The following is a 20,752-nucleotide window of genomic DNA, read 5'->3' as shown; positions in this document are numbered from 1 at the left end:
GCTAAATGCAGGAGTTAGTGCTCATCTTCTAGGAAGTGGTTGAAGAGCTATCTCACATGTTTTGTGAATCTTTGAGCTGGCTTTTGATGGAGGGACAGATGGAGTCGAAGGGTTCGAATGTAGAGAGATGGGCAGGAAAATAAGATGAATAACAGAACTACCAGTGGACGTTGGAGGCTTTTTGTACACATATGGTGATGACTGGCTTCTCGGTAGTGTCCGGCAAACCTTCTATATCTATTTGGACCAGATGTGGCTCGCAAGGTATACTGCAAGTCGACAGACAACTATGCCATGGTAGGTTACGATCAGATCCTAAAATCCTGTTCGAGTCAGTCCCAACCGTATTATTGTTATTATGTCAACCCCAAATATGCCCAAGATCGCTGTTGATCTTCACTCGCATGACTTGTCTCCCCCGGACTACTAGCTTCTGATACCCCTTATCTGTTTCCACAAGGCTGCCACACTGCCAGGGTGAAAGACGGTTGATGCGAAATTGGTGTCTGGTATTTACTTTGAAGTGGATATACTAAAGGAGAGATCAAACAGAAGTGAAGCAAGACCATTGAGGACAACAACAACAACAATAAAGATCGATGGAGAGTTCGATCAACTGTTCTCATAGGGATCATGAAAGCACTTAGTACACAATAGTAATGCACTCTCAATTAGGCTTGGGGCGTAGTGCAAATCCAGCCTTGTGCTTGGCAGCAATGGCTCTTGTGCCCTGGAATCCTGAACTTGCGTGGCGAGCCCCAGTGCCCATCTCTTTGGGGGCGATCCTACATGACTCTGCAGCGGGGCACCTCTGTCCCATAATGAATTTCGTAAAGAAATCTGGGGCGACTCTGGGGCAAGGCTTTGGCCCAAGGAAGGCTCGCGATGCAGCGGCGAATGGGGCGTATAGTTATACACAAATCAGTGTGCTGAGGCAATTCTAGTAAATGGGGCTATAGCAGCCTTAGCTGGAAGAGTGGTAAGTGTACCGAATCTTGCCCTGATTAACTTGTTTCATAGAACACAAATGCCAGGTAGTAAATTGCTCTCGGTAAAACCTATGAACACGCGTTTAGTTGCTAATTCGCCCAGCTATTTGCTCTACCATCTTTTCATAGCTCCGAGTGCAATACAACCACACAGAGCTTTTTCAGTCAGTCCTGCCGATTTGATCGTTTTCGAATACCATCGCCTGAACTGGCTATAAAGCTTCTATTCACATTGACCAGGTCTCGTCCTCGATAGAACGAATTGAGAAATCTTTGAAATGTTTCTTGTTCATATTCTACTTATAATACATTTGTAGAGGAGTACATTCACATACAAGCTGGCGGGCTAAAGAGTATCAGGTGCCAGTAAGGAAGAACAAAACGCCATTCCCATGCCTCTCACAAAAAATGTGAGACGATCCCATAAGAAAAATAACACACAACAGAGAGAGATATCCAACACAGTTATAGGCGGCGCTCCATCCGATTCAACTTGACAGGGGTTTTGATCTATGGACGACCTAGTTAGTCCTGAGTTCTAAATATCGGCTTACCCGACATGGCGAACAATGCTCCAATATCCACAAAATGGGACGTCCCAGAAGCCATAGGTTGCTCAAATAATGGGATGTCATGATATGGGGTCGTGAAAAGAAAGCGAAGAGAACCAACCTGGGTGCGTGTCCGTTGTCCTCGCACAGGCAGACCCAGCGCATGACGACGTCCACGGTATGTTCCAGTCTCCTTCAAGCGCTTGATGTCGTTGAGAACGTCTCGACGGAGATCATTCTCAATCTTCATATCAGATAGTACGGCGGTCAAGTCGAGAACCTGCTTGTTGGCCAGCTCGCCGACGCGACAGGTCGGGTGGATGTTGAAACGGGCCAGGAGGCGGGAGGAGGAGTGCTCGCCAATACCGAAGAAGGTCTGGAGAGATTTCTGTTGCAAGTTTTCCTGCGTTAGTCCATGATCGATTGTTCAATGGCCTTGGTGCAGCGGAGGGAGGGCTTGCCTTGAGCAGGTTCCGCTCAGGGAAGTTGACGCCCAGAATGAAGACCTATAGACGAGGGAATTAGTGGGATTCCATTAAAATGGGGTCTCCAAAGATAAGTACCATCGTAACTGGGTCTGTTGGGAATCAATTCGCGATCTTCTTGGTCGGGTCGAGTTGCACTTGGGCTTGGATTGGATGCGCGGGAGAAATCATCCGGCAACAATGTTTATCCGGGAGACGATTTGCAACGCATGGCTGTTATTTTCACTAATATCATATGTATTAATGGTAATTAACACTGGCTCCCCACACCATAGCTGGTCAATAAATTGAAAATATGACCACCCGGCGGCCGTTGTCTCCGCACGCCATTGGCAAGCTAGCCTTGCCCCCTCTGGACTGATCCCTAGCCCCCATCTCCTTCCACTGCAACACTCCGAGCAGTGGCAATCCGCAACCATGAATTTCCGCAACCTTTTCCTGTCGCTCTTCTTGGTCTTCGCCGTCGGCTTTGCGCTGGTTCAGGCTGAGGATGCCAAGCCCCGTGGCCCCAAGATCACCAGCAAGGTAATTGATCTTGATGTTCTGGCCTTTTCGACAGTACTGACTGATGATGTTAGGTCTACTTCGACATCCAGCATGGCGATAAGACTCTCGGACGGGTGGTGATGGGTCTGTACGGCAAGACTGTCCCCCAGGTGAGCTACATACTACCGGTGTTGAGTAAGACAGACACATGGCTGACTTGGAGATTGTCTCTAGACTGCGGAGAACTTCCGGTATGATGATCAATTCAGTCTGTCCCAAACAAGCCGCGTCTCGATGATCCTAACATGATATGCAGCGCTCTGGCTACTGGCGAGAAGGGTTTTGGCTACGAGGGCTCGACTTTCCACCGCGTCATTAAGGACTTCATGATCCAGGGCGGTGATTTTACCGAAGGCGATGGTTCGTATCACTCATGGATTCGGTGGGTAATACGATAATAACCGTGTATACAGGCACTGGTGGCAAGTCGATCTACGGCAACAAGTTCAAGGATGAGAACTTCAAGCTCCGCCACACCCGGGCGGGTCTCCTGAGTATGCAATCAATCCCGACCGTTGCTTATGCCAGGTTCGATACTGACGCTAATCATTTTCCAGGCATGGCCAACGCCGGCAAGGACACCAACGGCTCCCAATTCTTCATTACCACCGCCATCACTTCGTAAGGACCCCCATGGTGGCCATTCGTCTTGAACACTCACGCTTACTGGTATCATCTTCAGTTGGCTCAATGGTCGTCACGTCGTCTTCGGCGAAGTTCTTGAGGGCTATGAAATCGTCGACAAGATCCAGAATGTTCCTAAGGGACCCAACGACAAGCCCCAGCAGCAAGTCAAGATTGTGAAGAGTGGCGAGCTCGAGATGGAGGCTGAGCCGGAGGACAAAGGTAGCCATGACGAGCTGTAACCTTACAGCAATCCTGATTCTACTCTTCCGCTGCTGGTCGAAGGGTGGCTGATGATGCTTGATTTCCCAAGAATCCGACGACTACTTCGACGAACCGGATGTGACCGACGAAGCGCCTGTGGATGGCTCACCCGGCCTTTCGATGCAGCCCGTGCTGATCTTGCTCGTGCTGGTTGCGGTGGTGGGATACTTTATTCGCCGCCGCGTCCTCCGCCAGCAGGAGGCTGAAGACAAGGAATTCAATGCGTAAGAAGCGTGAAGGTAGACAACATGAAAATGCAACTGTTATAGCCGGGTAATTGCTGCCCGAGATAGAGGTTTCCCGTGTGCTCTTCAAGCATCTACAGTGGTTTGTAACACTGATTCAATCCGGAGGAGATACCTGTAAGCCGTCTATGATCTACATCGGAATGGCATGAGTTGCAGGTGCGCCAGAGCACCGAAGGTCAGCCAATTACTGCACGCTACTCTGCTCTTAGTCAGGCGTGCAGGGGCCCAGACTGCGCAGCAACTGGCCAATACCGAAGGGGGAAAAATCCTCGCAATACGAGCGCCGTACATTTTCCATACATACTCCGTGACCCAAGCGTGTCTCGGCGGTCAACTCCCTGTATAATTGACTACTGTGCCCCCCAATAACCGCGCTGGGACCAAGTATCCTTGTCACGCTAATACGACCACGTCCCTTGGCTCTCCCACCGCACCCGCCCAGCGCCCACAGTAACGAAGGCGAAAAGAGACCCTCGTAAGGAAGTACTCGATTTGCCTCCTTCCCACAACCGTCACTTTTTAATCTCATCCATCCCTTTTTCTCCCTCCGCTCATCCCTCTCTTTTCTTGCCTCATAGAGTTCTTAGAATTGGGAGACTTGCATCTTCGTCCTCACTTCTCGTGGTGCTCGGTTTCTAGTCGTTTGCCACTTCCCTTCTTTTTTTCTTCTTCGATCAAGCGGGAAGGAAAAAAAAAAAAGAAAAACGAGAGAACGACGATTTGATCTTCTGTGTCCTCTCTTGAACTTGAAAACTTCTTACATTTTATTCCGCGAGTGTCTTTCTTCCTCAAGTCGCTTGCGCCTTATCGACTATTCGAAACTTTTTCGGTGAAGCCAAAAAAAACTGTTCGCATACCTTGATCCTTTTCTACAGCCTCAGGACCAGCCACTGATTCGAGGCCTCCTACTCTGCTCCAGATCTTAAGAACAACCGCAAAAATGGCCGACGGTCTCCAGATGGGCAACCTGTCCCTAAACGACTCGCAACACGCGCCCCAGGCCCCGAACGGCCCCCCTGGCCGTGCCGCCTACATCCCTCCGCACCTTCGCCAGCGTAACGTCGGTGCCAACATGGACGGCGCCGCGCCTCCTCCCGGCCCTGGCTACGGTGGCCCTCGGTACAGTGTCCATAGTTCAAATCTTCACTCCGGTCGTCCGCTAACCCCAAGCTGCTTCTCCAGGAACGGTCCCCGTGGTGGCAACTGGGCCAACGCCAATGCTCCCGACTTCAGCCCTCGCGGTCCCGCCAATGGTAACTTCAGCTGGAACCCCAACGGTGGAACCCGACCTTTCGATCCTCATGCTTACGGACACCCAGGTCACGGTGGCTCATACGGCGGCGGTGGTGGTAACTATGGTGGAGGCTCTCCCCGAGGTTCGGGAGATGGCCAGTGGCGCGACGGCAAGCACATCCCCGGCCCTGCCAACGCCCGCGTTGAGCGCGAGCTTTTCGGTGTCCCCAACGATCCCAGCAAGCAGCAGACCGGTATCAACTTTGCCAACTACGACGACATCCCTGTGGAGGCCTCCGGTCACGAAGTCCCGGAGCCTGTCAACGCATTCACCAACCCCCCTCTGGACGACCATCTCATCTCCAACATCAAGCTGGCCAGCTATGTTACTCCTACCCCTGTCCAGAAGTACTCCATCCCTATCGTCATGAATGGCCGCGACTTGATGGCCTGCGCTCAAACCGGTTCCGGAAAGACTGGTGGTTTCCTCTTCCCCATTCTCTCCCAGGCCTTCCAGAATGGCCCCTCTGCAGTTCCCGCTCAGGCTTCTGGTCAGTTCAGCTATGGCCGCCAGCGCAAGGCCTACCCCACCTCGCTCATCCTCGCTCCCACTCGCGAGCTGGTCTCTCAGATCTTTGATGAGGCACGCAAGTTTGCGTAAGAAATTCTGTCCCGGTTTGTGTATTGCGATTCCTTTTGCTAACTCACTATGCAACAGCTACCGTTCCTGGGTCCGCCCCTGTGTCGTCTACGGTGGTGCCGACATCGGCTCCCAGCTGCGCCAGATCGAGCGCGGTTGTGATCTCCTTGTTGCCACCCCTGGTCGTCTTGTCGATCTGATTGAGCGTGGCCGTATCTCTCTGGTCAACATCAAGTACCTGGTTCTGGACGAGGCTGACCGCATGTTGGACATGGGTTTCGAGCCCCAAATTCGCCGCATTGTCGAAGGTGAAGACATGCCCCGAGTTGAGGACCGTCAGACTCTCATGTTCTCGGCTACTTTCCCCCGTGACATTCAAATGCTTGCTCGTGACTTCCTGAAGGATTACATTTTCCTGTCGGTTGGTCGTGTCGGCTCAACTTCGGAGAACATTACCCAGAAGGTTGAGTACGTTGAAGATCAGGACAAGCGCTCTGTTTTGCTGGACATTCTGCACACTCACGGCACCAGCGGTCTGACTTTGATCTTCGTGGAGACCAAGCGCATGGCGGACTCGCTTTCTGATTTCCTCATCAACCAGCGCTTCCCAGCCACCGCCATTCACGGTGACCGCACTCAGCGTGAGCGTGAGCGTGCCCTGGAGTTCTTCCGTAACGGCCGCTGCCCCATCCTGGTCGCTACTGCTGTTGCTGCTCGTGGTCTGGATATCCCCAATGTCACCCACGTCATCAACTACGACCTGCCCACCGACATTGACGACTACGTTCACCGTATCGGTCGTACCGGTCGTGCTGGTAACACCGGTATTGCCACTGCTTTCTTCAACCGTGGCAACCGTGGTGTTGTCCGTGACCTGCTCGATCTCCTCAAGGAGGCTCACCAGGAGGTGCCCACTTTCCTGGAAAGCATTGCTCGCGAGGGCAGCGGCTATGGTGGTCGCGGTGGCCGTGGCGGCCGTGGCCGTGGTGCCAACGCTACCCGTGATGTGCGTCGGTTCGGTGGCCCCGGTGGTGGTGGTGCTCCGTCCTTCGGTGGCAGTGGCTACGGTGGTGCCCCCTCCTACGGTGGCAGCGGTGGTGGCTTTGGCGGCCCCCCCTCCTACGGTGGTAGCGGCGGCTACGGCGGTGGCTACGGCGGTGGTGGCTACGGCAACCCCTCCGGCCCTACCGGTCCTTCTTCGTGGTGGTAAATCAGTCGTGGTCTGATGACGAGGCCGTCGGGTCTGATTGGCTCCCATTTCTTATTTTCTTCTTGTCTCTCGTTGACGGATACGATCAGAACGAACCCTGAGTTCTTTTTTATTCCTCGCTGTTTCTCAGGGACGGCTTTGTCATGACTGCCACGACTCCTATGCGTTGTTTAGATTTACGTCTCTTGCTCCTTTATTTTTTTTTTTTTTTTTTTGCTCTTGCACGTTCTGATTTTGTTCTCTTATCTCTTCCCGTTCCATTTTTCCTGTACTTTGTCTTATTTGCTTCCCATTTCTCACGTTTTCTCCCTGGCTCTCAATCAAGCCTTGTTTAGACACGGGGCGTTCGAGCAGTCTGATTACCCAGCGTTGCTCATGGTCATTCTCATGACATTTTCTTACAAATTTTCTTCGAGCAACTCGGTGGTCAGCACTGCATGAACATCATAGAATGCGTTGTCTTTTCTGTGTCCGCTCTCATCAGATACCCCTTCATATTCGAGCGTCCCAACAGCGGGCCACGTTCGAAAGACGCGCGCGCCGAGCGGAGAGTACCGGCTTTTTCACCACCCCTTCGGAAAAAAGTGCTTTTTCTATATCTGCATCCATCTCCTCGGTGCTGTATGGCTACATCAAGCATGTCATGCGGCATAAGTCTCTGACAGCGTCGGTATCTCATGGCGGACCACGTTTTCCTTCGCGTTGCTACCCTCGCGAGTTCTGCGGTCAATTCGGTTCCCGCGTTTTTTTTTAAGAAAAAAAAACTCCAAAACCGCGCTTTCTCTCTCCGGGCTTACGGACGGGCGTGCTATTGACGGCAATGGGGCTGTTGTGTTTTCTGTTATTAGCCCTAAATTATGTTGTCGGCGGCCGCCAGGTGGATTTCGAATGGGGATTCTTTGCATTCTGTATGGCGTTGGCTTGACCTGCAACCACATGTCCTCTGGGGTCCGTGGAGGCTGATTCCCGATTTCTTTTCCTTGCATCATTTTTCTCGGATCCGGGGAGGATGGGACGCTGTCGCCGGCGCTGGGTGAATGGTTCGCTCACAGGTATCATGGATTTCTCGCATGGTTGCAAGTTGGGAGGACGAAAGCAGAGTGGCCCGGGATTCTCGAGGCCGTGAGAAGGAAAGCTCTTATCCAATGCTATTTGAAAAGTGTTTGTCGTTGCCTTGTGCTCTTTGGCTCGTAGTTCGGTACTCCGTACCTGCATTTGTGTAGACTGACTTCATTCTGATACAACCTGGTTTAGTTGTGTCTTGTGCAAGTCAACTCCTATGGATATTCTAGAAGTGCTGGAGTCTGGGTAATAATGAAATTTTACTACATACATGTCTATCTTCTAAAGGTATATATCGATATGTGGGAGTACATATGGTGTCGTCGTTGGCTTGTAGAATTAAAATGAAAGAAGACGACCTAGAAACTAGGATGATTTAGCATCGCACGTCGTTTGATCAACAGGAATTTCCCATTTATCGCAGTGATTCAGTTGACGCCCAGTTGCGTTTCTGTGGAAGGCCATCGTACCGATGCTACTCCTACCCTGAATCCGACAGCATCCAAACTAGCCTTAGAACGGCCATGAGCATTTAATTGAACAGAACTTTGAATTCTGAACTACCATGCCAACTAGAGTGGATACCCACTGGGAGTGAATACTCCCATCTCCCTTATAGCCACCCATGGCGCGCGTTGAGGACACGCCCATCTTAACGCGGGAGCTGTCGGCGGGTAGTTATCACCTCACCACAAAATGGATACTTCACGCGAATCATCGCTGCGCTAATTAATTCGTCCCTCCCGGCCTCTTCTCCCCGTGGTTGTTCCCCCCCAAACTTGATTTTTCCATCCTCCCATCCTTCGAGCAGCCGCTCCCTGAAGTTTCCACCATTCCTATATACGGACTTCGAGATCGCCGAGCCTTTGATTGACTCGCCCGCGCCTCCTAGGGGGGCGACATCTCCGCTCAGAAACCCTCCCATTCTCGGACTAGAGGTGCTCCCACACAACCAGAACACTTGATCGCATCCATCATCCATCGTCCATCATCCAGGATGGCCGAGGTCGAGAATTCCGCTATGGATGAGTCCTTTGCTGCCTCGGATGCAGCAGACGACCAATCCCACGGCATGACGGCCAGCGCAACGGTCGGTACGAGACGCCAGGCAAACGGCACGATCGGCTCTGTCTACTCGGGCAACAAGATCCGGCATCTCAAGAAGGAGGATGGTATCCCGCTGTGGCGCAAGGATATTCAGTATCAGTTCCTCAAGCTCGTCTTCGAGGACAAGACGCCGGTCTTCACGCGCTATCCGGACGGGGAGAAGAAGATGGATTTCGCCGACGTCTACATCGACGCAATGGCGAGGAGTAGCAAGACAAGCAAGATCTTGAAGGACAAGCTGCAGAATGACAAGCCGGCGGCCATCAGCATGGCCATGGTCTGCCTGCTGGTTAACTTTGGCCGCATGAACACCACTCTCAACTGTAAGCTCCTTGGCCTTGTTTTCGTCGCTTGTCCTTTGTCTTCATCACGGTACTGACCGAGTTGCCTTTTCTCTGCTTTCTAGTCTTCCCCGAAATGCGTGCCCAGTTACGAACCTACCACTCCATTCCCTCGCTCCAAGCCCACCAGGACTCCAACGCCTACAAGCAGTTGCAGGATGCCCCTCGTTTGAAGTCGATCTTGAAGGGAGCCTCCGAGGATGTCGATCAACCGAACACGCTGGACAAGATCAAGCGCCAGAATGTACCGCGCACCAACCCGGTCAACCTCATCTTTGTACTTGCGCAGTACGCGCCGAGGGTCTCGGAGACACATTTCTTTCCCCCGCGCGACTTCTTCGATCTGGTCATGAGGTCGACGCTTAGCAGCAAGAGTCGGGCTAGAGCGTTCCTTTGGCTGATGTGGTGGTATCTGGAGAGCGATTTCAGCCGGGAGGCCGCACTGAACAATCCGTTCGGTCCCGGCTTGGAAGGCGAGGGGGCTGAGGGCTTGCCCCTCAAGGTCCCTGCGTTTGAAAGCCTGACGGAAGAGCAGGCGAACGAGGAGAATGTAGACACCGCTGAAGAATTAGAGTATGGAGAGACGAAGAGACTCGAACGCAAGCGTAAGTGCTCGTTGACTTTGCTCTTTTGTCTTCCAGGATATTCATTTTGATTGACCCATTTTCAGGTATATTAGAGGAAGATGAGCCACTTCCCCGAATTCCGAAGCGCCCCAAGAAAGGTACGTTGAGATCATTCTCGATCTACAAAATTTGGAAACTAACGTTCTGGCCCGTGAACTACAGAGTACGGTTTCGAGGAAGATTCCTTTGCAGGTGACTACTCTGGCCTCGGAGGGCGCGGTTCTGCCATGTCTACCCCCCTCCACCCGTCTGCCAAACGGAGTCTGGACGATGAAGATGATGAACTGACACCTGGTCAATCTTCTCGGCCGCGCAATAAGCAAGCAAAACGAGAGTCTTCTCTCAATCGAGCTGTAGGTGCGCAGCGTCTTATTCTAAAGACCCGGATGGATCATACCCCAGATGCCTCCCCTGCGCCCTCAGGGTCGATGATGAACCGCTTCATTCCCGAGCCTTCGCTCTCTCAAACATCTGGTCGTCGACCACGGCCCCTAACACAACACCAGATTGCTGTCGAACAGAATCGCCGACAGCGTATCGAGTATCTGCTTGCCAAGCGAAGAAATAACGCCTATCGCGTTCTGCGTGCCAAGCGCAACAGTGAGATTCCTTTCGGTCGATATGGCCGCCTGCTCCAGAGCTTGCCAGAGGGGTATGACACGGAAGATGACGAGAACTCCTGGGGTAAGGGTGGCCTACTCCCGAATCCAGAAGAGGAAGATGACTATGGTGAATGTGCCAACTTTTTCCTCTCTGTGGTTCGGAAGGCATCTCGGCGTCTAGATCGTTGGGACTACGAGGATGCCAATGGACCCAAAAAGGATCGCCAGAAGGAGCGTGAAGAGCGCCAGAAGGCTAAGGCGGCTCTCGAAGCCGATGTGCGAGCGGCTAGTAGCCGCGCTCGAGGCCGCGCTCCACGCACTAGCACGGCAGCCAGACGCAAGCCTGTTGGCCCTACATCTACCCCCGGTACTGCAAAGAAGGCCGCGGTACGATCAAAAGGCAACCGCAGCCGGCCATCCGGCATGGGTGTTGGCGCTTCGGCCGTGGGCACGCCATCCTGGGATCCCGAGCATGGTGCCGGGGACGAAGAAATGGAAGGCGAACTGGATGATCTCGACCGCGAACTGCTCGGCGAGGGCTCCGGCGAGGAGGATGGTGCGCCCCGACCCGAGGGAGACTTCTCGGACGAATCAGCTGACGAAGACGGGGATGTGGATGGCGACGAGAACTCGTCCACGTACGATTGCCCCAATGGTTACGCCCGGCACGAGAGCTCCTCTCCTATTCCGGAACGGCGTGAGGGTGCGGACGAGATGATGGAGGACTAAGGAACTGGAAAGGATTCGGCGTCTTGATCTGTGCTATGTCATAATATCATTTTATCCTCGGGTTTTTGTTTAGGGATCAACTGTCAGGTTTCTTTTTTTTTTCATCGTTGGGCTCTTCTCTCCGACCCACCACCGAATGCACTGTATACTGTCTACTGGATGAACTCGATCCTTCCATCCCACCGGCCAAGAGTCTACAAAAGACGTAGTACAACATACATGGATCTGTGCTTCACACGCTTCCATTCTCCAGTCCGAGTCCACCGTGACCTATCGTACTGAGTATTCGAGTGGGCGTACGCATGTTCCCAAACGATGCTAATGCGGGGCGAGGCCAAATGATAATCGTCTCTTCTCTATACGTGGCCAACTTGTGTGATTTGCTTGCCATGAAGACTGGGGCCAAGTCCTGGGGATGTATCCACCTCTCGAGGCATCGAGGACGAGTACTGTGGTGGCGAATCGTACAGCAGAGCCCTTTACGGAGTAAAGATGAGTCTATAGTTCTCGCTGATGCTAGATTGATATCTATTGAGTCCTGTCGATTGACTTGCTCCTTCTCCCTTCCTCTTCAATCGGACAAACCATGGGACTCTGTGCGCCAAACCCGCTCGTCGCATGAGGGTCGCAGTGCATGCGCCACCGACGGTCTACATGGTTACAGCACCAGGTCGGTTGACATCACCAGCTTGCATGTGAGCGCCCCTCTTTTCCTTCTCTCGCACTTTCCTGCGCTTTCCTCACTCAATCTCTTCTGGCTTCTCTATTGCTGCATTCCAGGTCTGGGGAGTCTGGGGAGCTGAAGTATACATACCATGCTCTGCGTCCCCCGCGTAAGCGCCTTGATCAGCATCAGCTAGCTTGCTCTCGTGCACAGCAGTGGACAACCACATTCGCCGCGGACTTGACCAACGGGATTCCCAAGGCTCGGGCCAAACCCCCGATTCCCCATCGCTGGAAGACCCTTGCAGCCGCCGTTCTGCACTGACGTATTATTCCTCCCCCAACACTTTTCCTCTGGAGTTTGACCCTTGGCTGCGTTACTCCAGAGCAGTCTTCTCAGAAGAGCTCGCAGGACTGGATTCATTCTCTGTTCGGGTAAGCTCGCTGTGTACATCCTTGTCAAGGATGTGCATCTACATCTCTGGAGATGGATGGGCGATCCGTTGCAGAATTCCGCACTAATACACGTTCCTCCCCAGACGCGTCGCACAACTGAAATTTCAGCCAGCGCCCGTGGATCCGTCCCTCCGAAGCTTCGTTGAAGGATCTTGATCGTTCTCAAGTGGAAACACGGGAAAGGCCTGACTCTATCGTGCCGACCACCGGAGGCTCTGATTTTCTCCAGAGGATCCGGTCCGCCCAGGTCATACGGTCCTCTCAACCTACTGCGCGCAACAACCACGCTTGAGCATCCGCCGAGTACACGATGGTGGACCAGCCTCGCATCCTCCGGCCGCGCCCGCGACGTCCGTTCGAGCTCACCTCGGCCTCCAATGAGTCGTCCGGTCCGCCCACGCCCTCCGAACCCTCGAATCCCGACCTGCTGAATCCCAACCCCCCAGAGACCGGATCGACGACGTCCACGAGCGTGAGCCGCACCGGCTCGATCTTGAATCTCACCTCCTCGACCCTCTATGGAATCTACTCTCCCACCGCATTCGATAGCTTCCGGGATGAATCCAGCCCCTGGGGCACGGAGGCCAACTCCCCTGCATCAGAATACCCGCCGGAGCCTTCACAGCGTGCGGCATTGAAATCGGCCATTGAGCCGCGCCCATTCGCGCTGCGAAAGACACGTTCGCGGCTCAGCCATGGGCTGTTTCGTGGCGTGATCTTGCCGCAGGTGATGAGCAGTGCCCTGCTTTTTGGGTTTGGAATTGTCTACGGGGTGATCACTGTCCATTTGCATGATAACCACTGGATTACGCCGGTCAAGTTGGAGAACGTACACTACTACGACTCCTGGCAATACCTGGGCATCTGGGGGCTGGCGGGTATTGCTCTGGGGAATGTGCTACCCTGGCTGGACAGCTGGCGCGACAGTGAGCTAGATGAGCGGGAGCAGTCCAAGCGTGCACGGAGTGAGGATGAGAGTGAAGAGCGCACACCGTCGTGGGTCGCTGTTGCTCGCAGTGTTGGGGCATTTGTTGGCATTGCCTTTGCCATGGTAAGCTCCCCCTCCCTCTCTCCATCGTGGAGACATTGCTCACGCGATCAAAATTTTTTTTTCTTATAGCGGCGACTCCCCTGGCAATCGACCACACAAGCTTCCCTGACCCTTGCCCTTGCGAACCCTGTCCTATGGTACCTGATCGACCGCACACGGACCGGATTCATCCTTGCTACCACTGTCGGCTTGGCTGGGATGAGCGTCGTTCTGGGACTGAAGCCAGAACTCGTTCCTGCATCCACCGGGCCGTCCGTGGGTGCCGCCTTTCTGAACGGGACTGGCCTGGAGAACGCGCTCGGTGCGGGCATCACACAGGAAAGCATCGCAGTGCGCACCTGGCTTGCCAGCGTCATTTTCTGTGCATGCGTGTGTTTTGGAAACATCGGCCGCCAGCTCGCCATCGGAGCTGGTGCCACCGATACCTTGAAGCCGTAAAAGGCGACGACCATTATTCAACATATCCTCCTTTCCCGAACATCCGCCAGTCAACCCAAACTGGGACACGGCCTAGTGATGGTAGGGATATGCTATGTTAAGATAGCTTTTATACAGATTTTTAATTCCGGATAGAATTGTAATGAAAACTGGCTCGCGAGCTGTATATTCCACTCTGCAGAGAGAGTACATCAGGCCAGAGAAGCCGGGGTAGGCAATGGTTACGGTTTGTAGAATCAATCATTGCAATTCCTACCACAGGACCCGAAGGTCAGGCAGGCACTGCACCCAAGATCGACCCTGTGTAGTCAAGCCACACTCGGTCTCCATTCTCTATGACGATTTCCGTACTTCATTAGACAAGTCCTCGTAGGAACGCTTTTTGAGAAGAATGTTGGATTTTGCGTTGTTCATGAAGAAGAAAAAAAAAAGAAGAGGAAAAGCGCACACGGGAAAAACGCTTATGAAGTGCGATGCCATCACGTGACTGCTGAGTCAACACCACACTTTGATTGGTCCCATGATGCACGCCCCGAGTCGTAAATTACGCAGCGTAACGTGTAGGAAATGGCCCCTCCTTGTTCGCCCGGCCGATTGCGGCCACATCCCGCGGCGGGACAGAAATATTTCTTCTCCATTCTCGCGAGACTTGCCATACCCTGTTGTCGCTTGGATTACGGTAATTGTTCGCCCTCGGAACGTGCCAATTGATTTGTCAATTGGAGTTTTTGCTCTTACGGGACTTGCTGGCTGACCGTCCGCAGTGTCGACATCATGTCTCAACAGAAGTCCGGTAGGCGCTCTTGGCCCTTGACATCGTTCCCCGGATTCCTAGGCGGTGGTTTGGGATCGCCTTTGGAGTGTCAATTGCTGACTGTGGGCGCGGTGTCTTGATACAGCTATCATCTCCGTCTACGACAAGACTGGGCTGCTGGACCTGGCTAAGGGCCTGGTCAAGCAAGATGTCCGTCTTCTGGCTTCGGGTGGTACGGCTAAGATGATCCGCGAGGCTGGCTTCCCCGTTGAGTAAGTAAATCATCTTTGGTATTTTGGAATTATGGAAGAGGAGGAAGAGAGAAGGCGGGGGAAAGAAATACTGGGCCGCCTCGAGGCTGTATGTCAAACTAAAGGGCATTGATGCTGATGATGGTTTAATAGGGATGTCTCTGCTATCACCCACGCTCCCGAGATGCTGGGTGGTCGTGTCAAGACCCTCCACCCCGCTGTCCACGGTGGTATCCTTGCCCGCAACATTGAGTCCGACGAGAAGGACCTCGCCGAGCAGAAGATCGCCAAGGTCGACTTCGTCGTGTGCAACCTATACCCCTTCAAGGAGACTGTCGCCAAGGTGAACGTCACCATCGACGAGGCTGTGGAGGAGATTGATATCGGTGGTGTGACCCTGCTCCGTGCCGCGGCCAAGAACCACAAGCGTGTGACTATCCTGTCTGACCCGCTTGACTACCCCGAGTTCCTCAAGGAGCTGGAGGCCGGCCAGATCAACGAGGCCAGCCGCAAGCTGTATGCCCTGAAAGCCTTCGAACAGACTTCGGACTACGACTCGGCTATCTCTGGCTTCTTCCGGAAGGAGTACGCTGGTAACGGTGTGCAGCAGCTCTCTCTGCGCTATGGTACCAACCCGCACCAGAAGCCTGCTTCCGCTTTCATGCCCCAGGGCAAGCTGCCCTTCAAGGTGCTTAATGGCTCCCCCGGCTACGTCAACCTTCTTGATGCTCTCAATGCTTGGCCTCTGGTCAAGGAGCTGAAGCAGGCCCTTGGCTTCCCCGCCGCCGCCAGTTTCAAGCACGTTTCTCCCGCCGGTGCTGCCATCGGTGTGCCTCTCAACGAGAAGGAGCGCAAGGTGTACATGGTTGATGACATCAAGGGCATCGAATCGTCTGGCCTTGCTCAGGCTTATGCCCGTGCCCGTGGTGCTGACCGCATGTCCAGCTTCGGCGACATCCTCGCCCTGAGCGACGTGGTCGACGTTCCCACTGCCAAGATCATCTCGCGCGAGGTGTCCGACGGTGTCATTGCCGCCGGCTATCAACCCGAGGCCCTGGAGATCCTCTCCAAGAAGAAGGGTGGCAAGTACCTTGTCCTCGAGATGGACGAGAACTACACCCCTGCGGCTGAGGAGACCCGCACCTTGTACGGCGTGCAGCTGACCCAGCACCGCAACGACATCATCATCACCCCCAGCAAGACCTTTAGCACTATCATCACCCCGAAGGACCTCCAGGCTCTGCCGGAGGCTGCTCTCCGCGACTTGACTGTCGCCACCATTGCCCTGAAGTACACCCAGTCCAACTCCGTCTGCTACGCCCTGAACGGCCAGGTCATCGGTCTCGGTGCTGGCCAGCAGAGCCGCATCCACTGCACCCGTCTTGCCGGCGACAAGGCCGACAACTGGTGGATGCGTTTCCACGACCGCACCATCAACATCAAGTGGAAGCAGGGCACCAAGCGTGCCGACAAGAGCAATGCCATCGACCTGCTCTGTTCCGGCCAGACTCCCCGCAACGACGCCGAGAAGGCCGAGTACGAGCGGGTTTTCGAGGAGGTCCCGGCCCCTTTCACCCAGGAGGAGCGCGAGGCCTGGCTCCAGAAGCTCAGCGAGGTTGCTGTCTCGTCCGATGCCTTTGTAAGTTTGCCCTTGGAGCATCTCGTAGCTCCAATTCCTGCTTAATGTTGCTATACTAACTGCATTCCTAGTTCCCCTTCATCGACAACGTTTTCCGCGCCGCCCGCTCCGGTGTCAAGTACATTGCGGCTCCCAGTGGTAGCCAGAATGACGGCCCTGTCTTCGAGACTGCTGAGAAGCTTGGAATTACCTTCGTCGAGCAGGGTATCCGTCTGTTCCACCACTAGATTGACTGGCGGTTGGACTTGGAGGTTGCGATGTCCTGTTTTTTGGTTTTAAAAAAGATATCTGGTTATGATGATGATAGCTTCCCTGTTTATGATTCAAAAAATTCACATATATTTCAGCAAAACATATTTATTCTGATATAGTAGAATGTAGACAACAGGCCGCGGTCTACAGGGGAAGGCCTTCCGTTTCCTGTTCTTAGCAGTCCATTTTGCTCCACTCCTTTTGGGGGTAGCAGCCCGGAGAGGAAGGATACATTTTGTTCCTCATGCATGTCTCGCTTCTAGCAATTTGTTATGTTCGTCACCCACAAGACATCTGCTAGGTATCATCCGGCCGCTACGTTCTTTGTTTGATATTCTACGGAGAATTCCATAGCCTTGAGCTCCACTGCTCATGTATAAATATTGCTAGAAATTGAAGATAAAAACTAGACACGCTGCATCAATCTGCGAGAAACTTCCCACCTACATACATTCCCTTACTCTTTAAACTCTTTGGTTCTTGAAACCTCGTAAAAATCAACCTGCCCTCGACCAGGGACAGAAATACCAGCAGTTGAGTTATACAATGATATCAAGAGCAGTCCCCTTTTCGATTGGAGCTTCTGGGTCAGGTTCGCTGAGCGCCGATCGAGCTCTGGAACTTCACTGCCCCTCAGGAGTTGTATATTGTTCATATTCACAAGGTACATTGTCTACACCACCCAACTCTCCTGGAAACCAGAGAACTATGCCTGACTGTGATACTGAGTTTGGTGGCCAGATCGCCGATTCATCATCCAACTTATAATTATATCGTCTGGGCCCTTCAACGTGTTGCTTTCGCCCCCCAAAGCCAGTCGGTCCGACACCCACTCTGGTACGATGTAAGATGTGATCAAGATGTGTAATTGACTAAGATATGAGGAGGACGGCTACGTAATAATGTTATTGTGGAGTCACCTGACTCCCCGCTCCGTAACACACTCCCCATGGGTTATTTACCACGCATGAGTCCCGATTCCACATTTTCTCAGACTAACAGTTCCCGTCGCCTTCTCGGCGGCACTCTATACATCTGTATGATACGTACAATGTTGCACGACCACATGGACCACTACAATAGCTGCATGTTGCTCAGAGAAGAAGGATACGACTTGATTTCGATAATTCGGAATGGTCTGCCGCCAGATATTCGAAAGCAGAAAATTGGCAGGCCTGGGGCCAAAGCCCGCATTTTTGAGAGACAGTGGATTATACTCTCGACACTTCTCCTGCCCTATATATCTCGGTCTGCGTTTCGCACGACCAAGTGCATTGCTCGCCACGGATGATGAAATAGGCTCTGCAGAATAGCCAAAACCATAGGTACTTGATTTTCCAACCGTGCATCATCGCCAACGACGTATAGGTATACTGACCGAGTATCAGCAACCTCCTCTCAATCGACTGGGACCCCTTATACGACTGAAAAATGGCCGCGTGCAGTGGGGAACGACGGATTTCAATTCCTATTGAAACCGGAGAGGTCAGGTGACTGATCATGGAACACGGCTACCAAGTAACTATACAGTCATCCTGCGGATGGATAAAGAGTCCAATTTTGCACGTCCAATCCGTCGGGGTCCGAAACGACGCAGGAAAGGTCGACAATCCGCACGACCGACAACGCTGGCTCCATCACATCTGGATCGGAGATGAAGGTGTCTATTCCTGGAGAACTACGTCGACAACATGCCAATCGAGTGCGACGGAGGTTCTCAGGGATGGAATTGTCTCTGGTAACGCCACTGAAGATGCTACAACTCGTGAATTTATCCTGGGACTTTGTGTTTGGTTGGAGAATGAGTGGCCCATTGCCCTGTTGGCTTTGTAGGGATTCGGTGGATCTTCGATGGGGTTTCGGGAGGTTGATGGATCTAGATGGGTCAATTTTAGGAGATGGCTTGGTGCTTGGCGGAGATTTCTGTTGCATCGTTGTCGCGGCCACGGGAAGTCTTGTCGATATCTTCGCCAGTCTGGAGAATGGACACGAGATCACTCATATACTCTCTTTGAATGTAACCCCGATGCTGCGAGCAACAGGTGCTTCATTTCCAGACAGCGCCGAATCGTAGTAATGCATCTTGAATTCTGTGCAGTTCTTGTCATAGCTCATGAACGTGTATTCCTCCATCAAAGGCGTCGAGTTTACTATGTCATGACTCCCAAACAATTGGACGGCGATGGCTAGTCGTCCGAAGCGCGACATCCACGTCGCTCAAGCGGAAACCAGGTGCTCGACCAAGCACTCGCATATTGGCGAGAAGCACTAAGCACGACGTGAGCGATCATCACATCTGCAGGGACAGGGACAACCCTTACAGTTAAAGAAGCACTCAACCTCCAGGACATAACTCGACTGACCGAGATATTTCACCCCACTGATGTCACTGGGCGAGGTGTCATGCGAAGAAGCATAGGATTGCGAAGCTGACCGGTCCGGCGAGGAACCATACAGAGCACCGACAGCGGCAGCAGGGACGTCCAACCACACCGACGAGCCATCCAGCACCACGCCGCGATGCTCCAGATACCCCTGGATATCCCGGCAGTCGAGCCAGTCGCCATCGAGATCCAGTGCACGCAAACGCTCCTCCCTGCCCACGAACCGATCACCATGACCCTGGCCACCGTCGGGTTCGGCATCGCCGCTCCAATCCTCATCCCAGTCTTGAATACTCCCGCGACGCAGAATCCGAGCGAGTCTCCGCAAGATCTTGCCTGGCCGTCTCATGTTCTCCGGATAAATGGGCTCGCCGTCTGGGGCGACACGGGGAAAATGCGTGCCGGCGCCACCGAGTGTGTAGAAGGGCAGCTTGGAGACTTCGAGGGGGCTGCCGATTTCGGCTCGTAAGATGCGCCGGAAGTTACGTCGAACGCCTGGCATGTCATGGATGCACGGCAGCAAGCCGAACACGCGCGTCATAAGGGTTGGGTGGGCGTGTGAGTCTGAGAGCCATCGGTATGTGTGCTCCAAGCAGAATCTGTGGAGGCGCCGGGAGAGATCGGCTTCTTGATAGCTATAGGTGTAGATAGAGGATGTAGGGAAAAGGCGATTCAAAAGGGGGGAAGGTGATCTAGGTAGTGGATGTCGTGTATGAGGTGCTCTGATCTGTAGATGCGTGGAAGTGTCTGTTTCCTCCTCGCCACCCCCGTGGGCGTGCGAGACTTGATATCCGAACACGTCGCGCAGAGTTTCTAGGCTGGGTCTGGTCGATTGACTGTTTCCCGGTGGGTGTTCCTTTTTGATCTCCGCAAGCACGAGCTGTCTGACACGAGCAAGGTCATCTCGAGTCGGTCCAATAGTACTTTGGCCCATGCCGTCGACCGCATTGTGGTCGGCGCCTAGGAGATCCGATACCGTCAGCAGTGTCTGCTCCAGCACCGCCACCCGCGTCTTGAGAGCTTCGATGGTTGCCTCTTTCTTCTGTCTGTAGGTACGTTGAGCGCGCCGGATCTGTAGACGGCGTTCCTATAGGCTCACGTCAGTGCCCTGATGCACGCATACAATGACTGCAAATTCGTTATACCTCGATGGCAGCAGCATCCTTGGCCGTCTCGAGTCTCGGTCGGCCTCGTTTGCGCACGCGACGATCCGGAGAGAGCGGGTCCTTCGGTTCGGGCATTCTTCTCTCGGGCTCCGCCGACTCCAGCTCCTGCAGGATTGGCCGTTTTTCTCTCTGCAGGTGTGGACCCGACTTGTCCTTCAATCCAGTCGGAGCTCCCGAAAGGAACTCTGGGGCGTCTGGAGGGGCTTCTCCCGATGAGAGTCTTCCGCTCATGGATTCCAGATATGATCTCGCGGACAGGACGTTGGGTAGCGTACCGTTTTGGCGGGAGTCCTCCGATGCTGGCATGGGTTGGATTGGATTGTGAGTGGGACGGGGCTGGGTGTCTGGAGGGATGCTGGTTGGGAGGAAGACTACGGTGGACGATGGATTGCAATATGCTTGATGTTTGGAAGTGCACGAGTGATCAGTAATCGGGAAGTC

At 53.5% G+C, this 20,752-nt stretch overlaps 7 protein-coding genes across 7 annotated transcripts; 5 read left to right on the top strand and 2 right to left on the bottom strand.

Moving 5' to 3' along the window:
* Positions 1 to 1,514: 1,514 nt before the first annotated feature.
* Positions 1,515 to 2,106, bottom strand: N7459_009269 (mitochondrial 37S ribosomal protein uS13m; the record flags this gene model as incomplete). Its single annotated transcript, XM_056948437.1, has 2 exons — positions 1,515 to 1,943; positions 2,104 to 2,106. The coding sequence occupies 2 exons, from the start codon at positions 2,104 to 2,106 to the stop codon at positions 1,515 to 1,517; spliced, it is 432 nt and encodes a 143-aa protein (XP_056795662.1).
* A 336-nt stretch (positions 2,107 to 2,442) lies between these two features.
* Positions 2,443 to 3,687, top strand: N7459_009268 (uncharacterized protein; the record flags this gene model as incomplete). The annotated part of the gene is made up of 8 exons (XM_056948436.1): positions 2,443 to 2,550; positions 2,604 to 2,681; positions 2,746 to 2,762; positions 2,828 to 2,931; positions 2,985 to 3,065; positions 3,129 to 3,192; positions 3,254 to 3,417; positions 3,509 to 3,687. The coding sequence occupies 8 exons, from the start codon at positions 2,443 to 2,445 to the stop codon at positions 3,685 to 3,687; spliced, it is 795 nt and encodes a 264-aa protein (XP_056795661.1).
* Positions 3,688 to 4,647: 960 nt separating this feature from the next.
* Positions 4,648 to 6,790, top strand: N7459_009267 (DEAD/DEAH box helicase; the record flags this gene model as incomplete). The annotated part of the gene is made up of 3 exons (XM_056948435.1): positions 4,648 to 4,826; positions 4,890 to 5,597; positions 5,659 to 6,790. 3 exons carry the CDS (start codon positions 4,648 to 4,650, stop codon positions 6,788 to 6,790), a joined length of 2,019 nt encoding a protein of 672 aa, XP_056795660.1.
* Positions 6,791 to 8,849: 2,059 nt separating this feature from the next.
* Positions 8,850 to 11,257, top strand: N7459_009266 (uncharacterized protein; the record flags this gene model as incomplete). The annotated part of the gene is made up of 4 exons (XM_056948434.1): positions 8,850 to 9,282; positions 9,366 to 9,905; positions 9,971 to 10,024; positions 10,089 to 11,257. 4 exons carry the CDS (start codon positions 8,850 to 8,852, stop codon positions 11,255 to 11,257), a joined length of 2,196 nt encoding a protein of 731 aa, XP_056795659.1.
* Positions 11,258 to 12,686: 1,429 nt separating this feature from the next.
* N7459_009265 (INSIG family protein) lies at positions 12,687 to 13,865 on the top strand (the record flags this gene model as incomplete). Its single annotated transcript, XM_056948433.1, has 2 exons — positions 12,687 to 13,427; positions 13,497 to 13,865. The coding sequence occupies 2 exons, from the start codon at positions 12,687 to 12,689 to the stop codon at positions 13,863 to 13,865; spliced, it is 1,110 nt and encodes a 369-aa protein (XP_056795658.1).
* Positions 13,866 to 14,639: 774 nt separating this feature from the next.
* Positions 14,640 to 16,736, top strand: N7459_009264 (phosphoribosylaminoimidazolecarboxamide formyltransferase/IMP cyclohydrolase; the record flags this gene model as incomplete). Its single annotated transcript, XM_056948432.1, has 4 exons — positions 14,640 to 14,658; positions 14,765 to 14,891; positions 15,024 to 16,509; positions 16,581 to 16,736. The coding sequence occupies 4 exons, from the start codon at positions 14,640 to 14,642 to the stop codon at positions 16,734 to 16,736; spliced, it is 1,788 nt and encodes a 595-aa protein (XP_056795657.1).
* Positions 16,737 to 18,916: 2,180 nt separating this feature from the next.
* On the bottom strand, positions 18,917 to 20,617 carry N7459_009263 (uncharacterized protein; the record flags this gene model as incomplete). The annotated part of the gene is made up of 3 exons (XM_056948431.1): positions 18,917 to 19,029; positions 19,083 to 20,232; positions 20,291 to 20,617. The coding sequence occupies 3 exons, from the start codon at positions 20,615 to 20,617 to the stop codon at positions 18,917 to 18,919; spliced, it is 1,590 nt and encodes a 529-aa protein (XP_056795656.1).
* Between the last annotated feature and the right edge of the window lie 135 nt (positions 20,618 to 20,752).

Source organism: Penicillium hispanicum (assembly GCF_028827665.1).
Source record: "Penicillium hispanicum strain IBT 35686 chromosome Unknown utg000008l_segment0_segment0, whole genome shotgun sequence".
NCBI classification, from domain to species: domain Eukaryota; kingdom Fungi; phylum Ascomycota; class Eurotiomycetes; order Eurotiales; family Aspergillaceae; genus Penicillium; species Penicillium hispanicum.
This window is presented reverse-complemented; position numbering and strand designations above follow the sequence as displayed.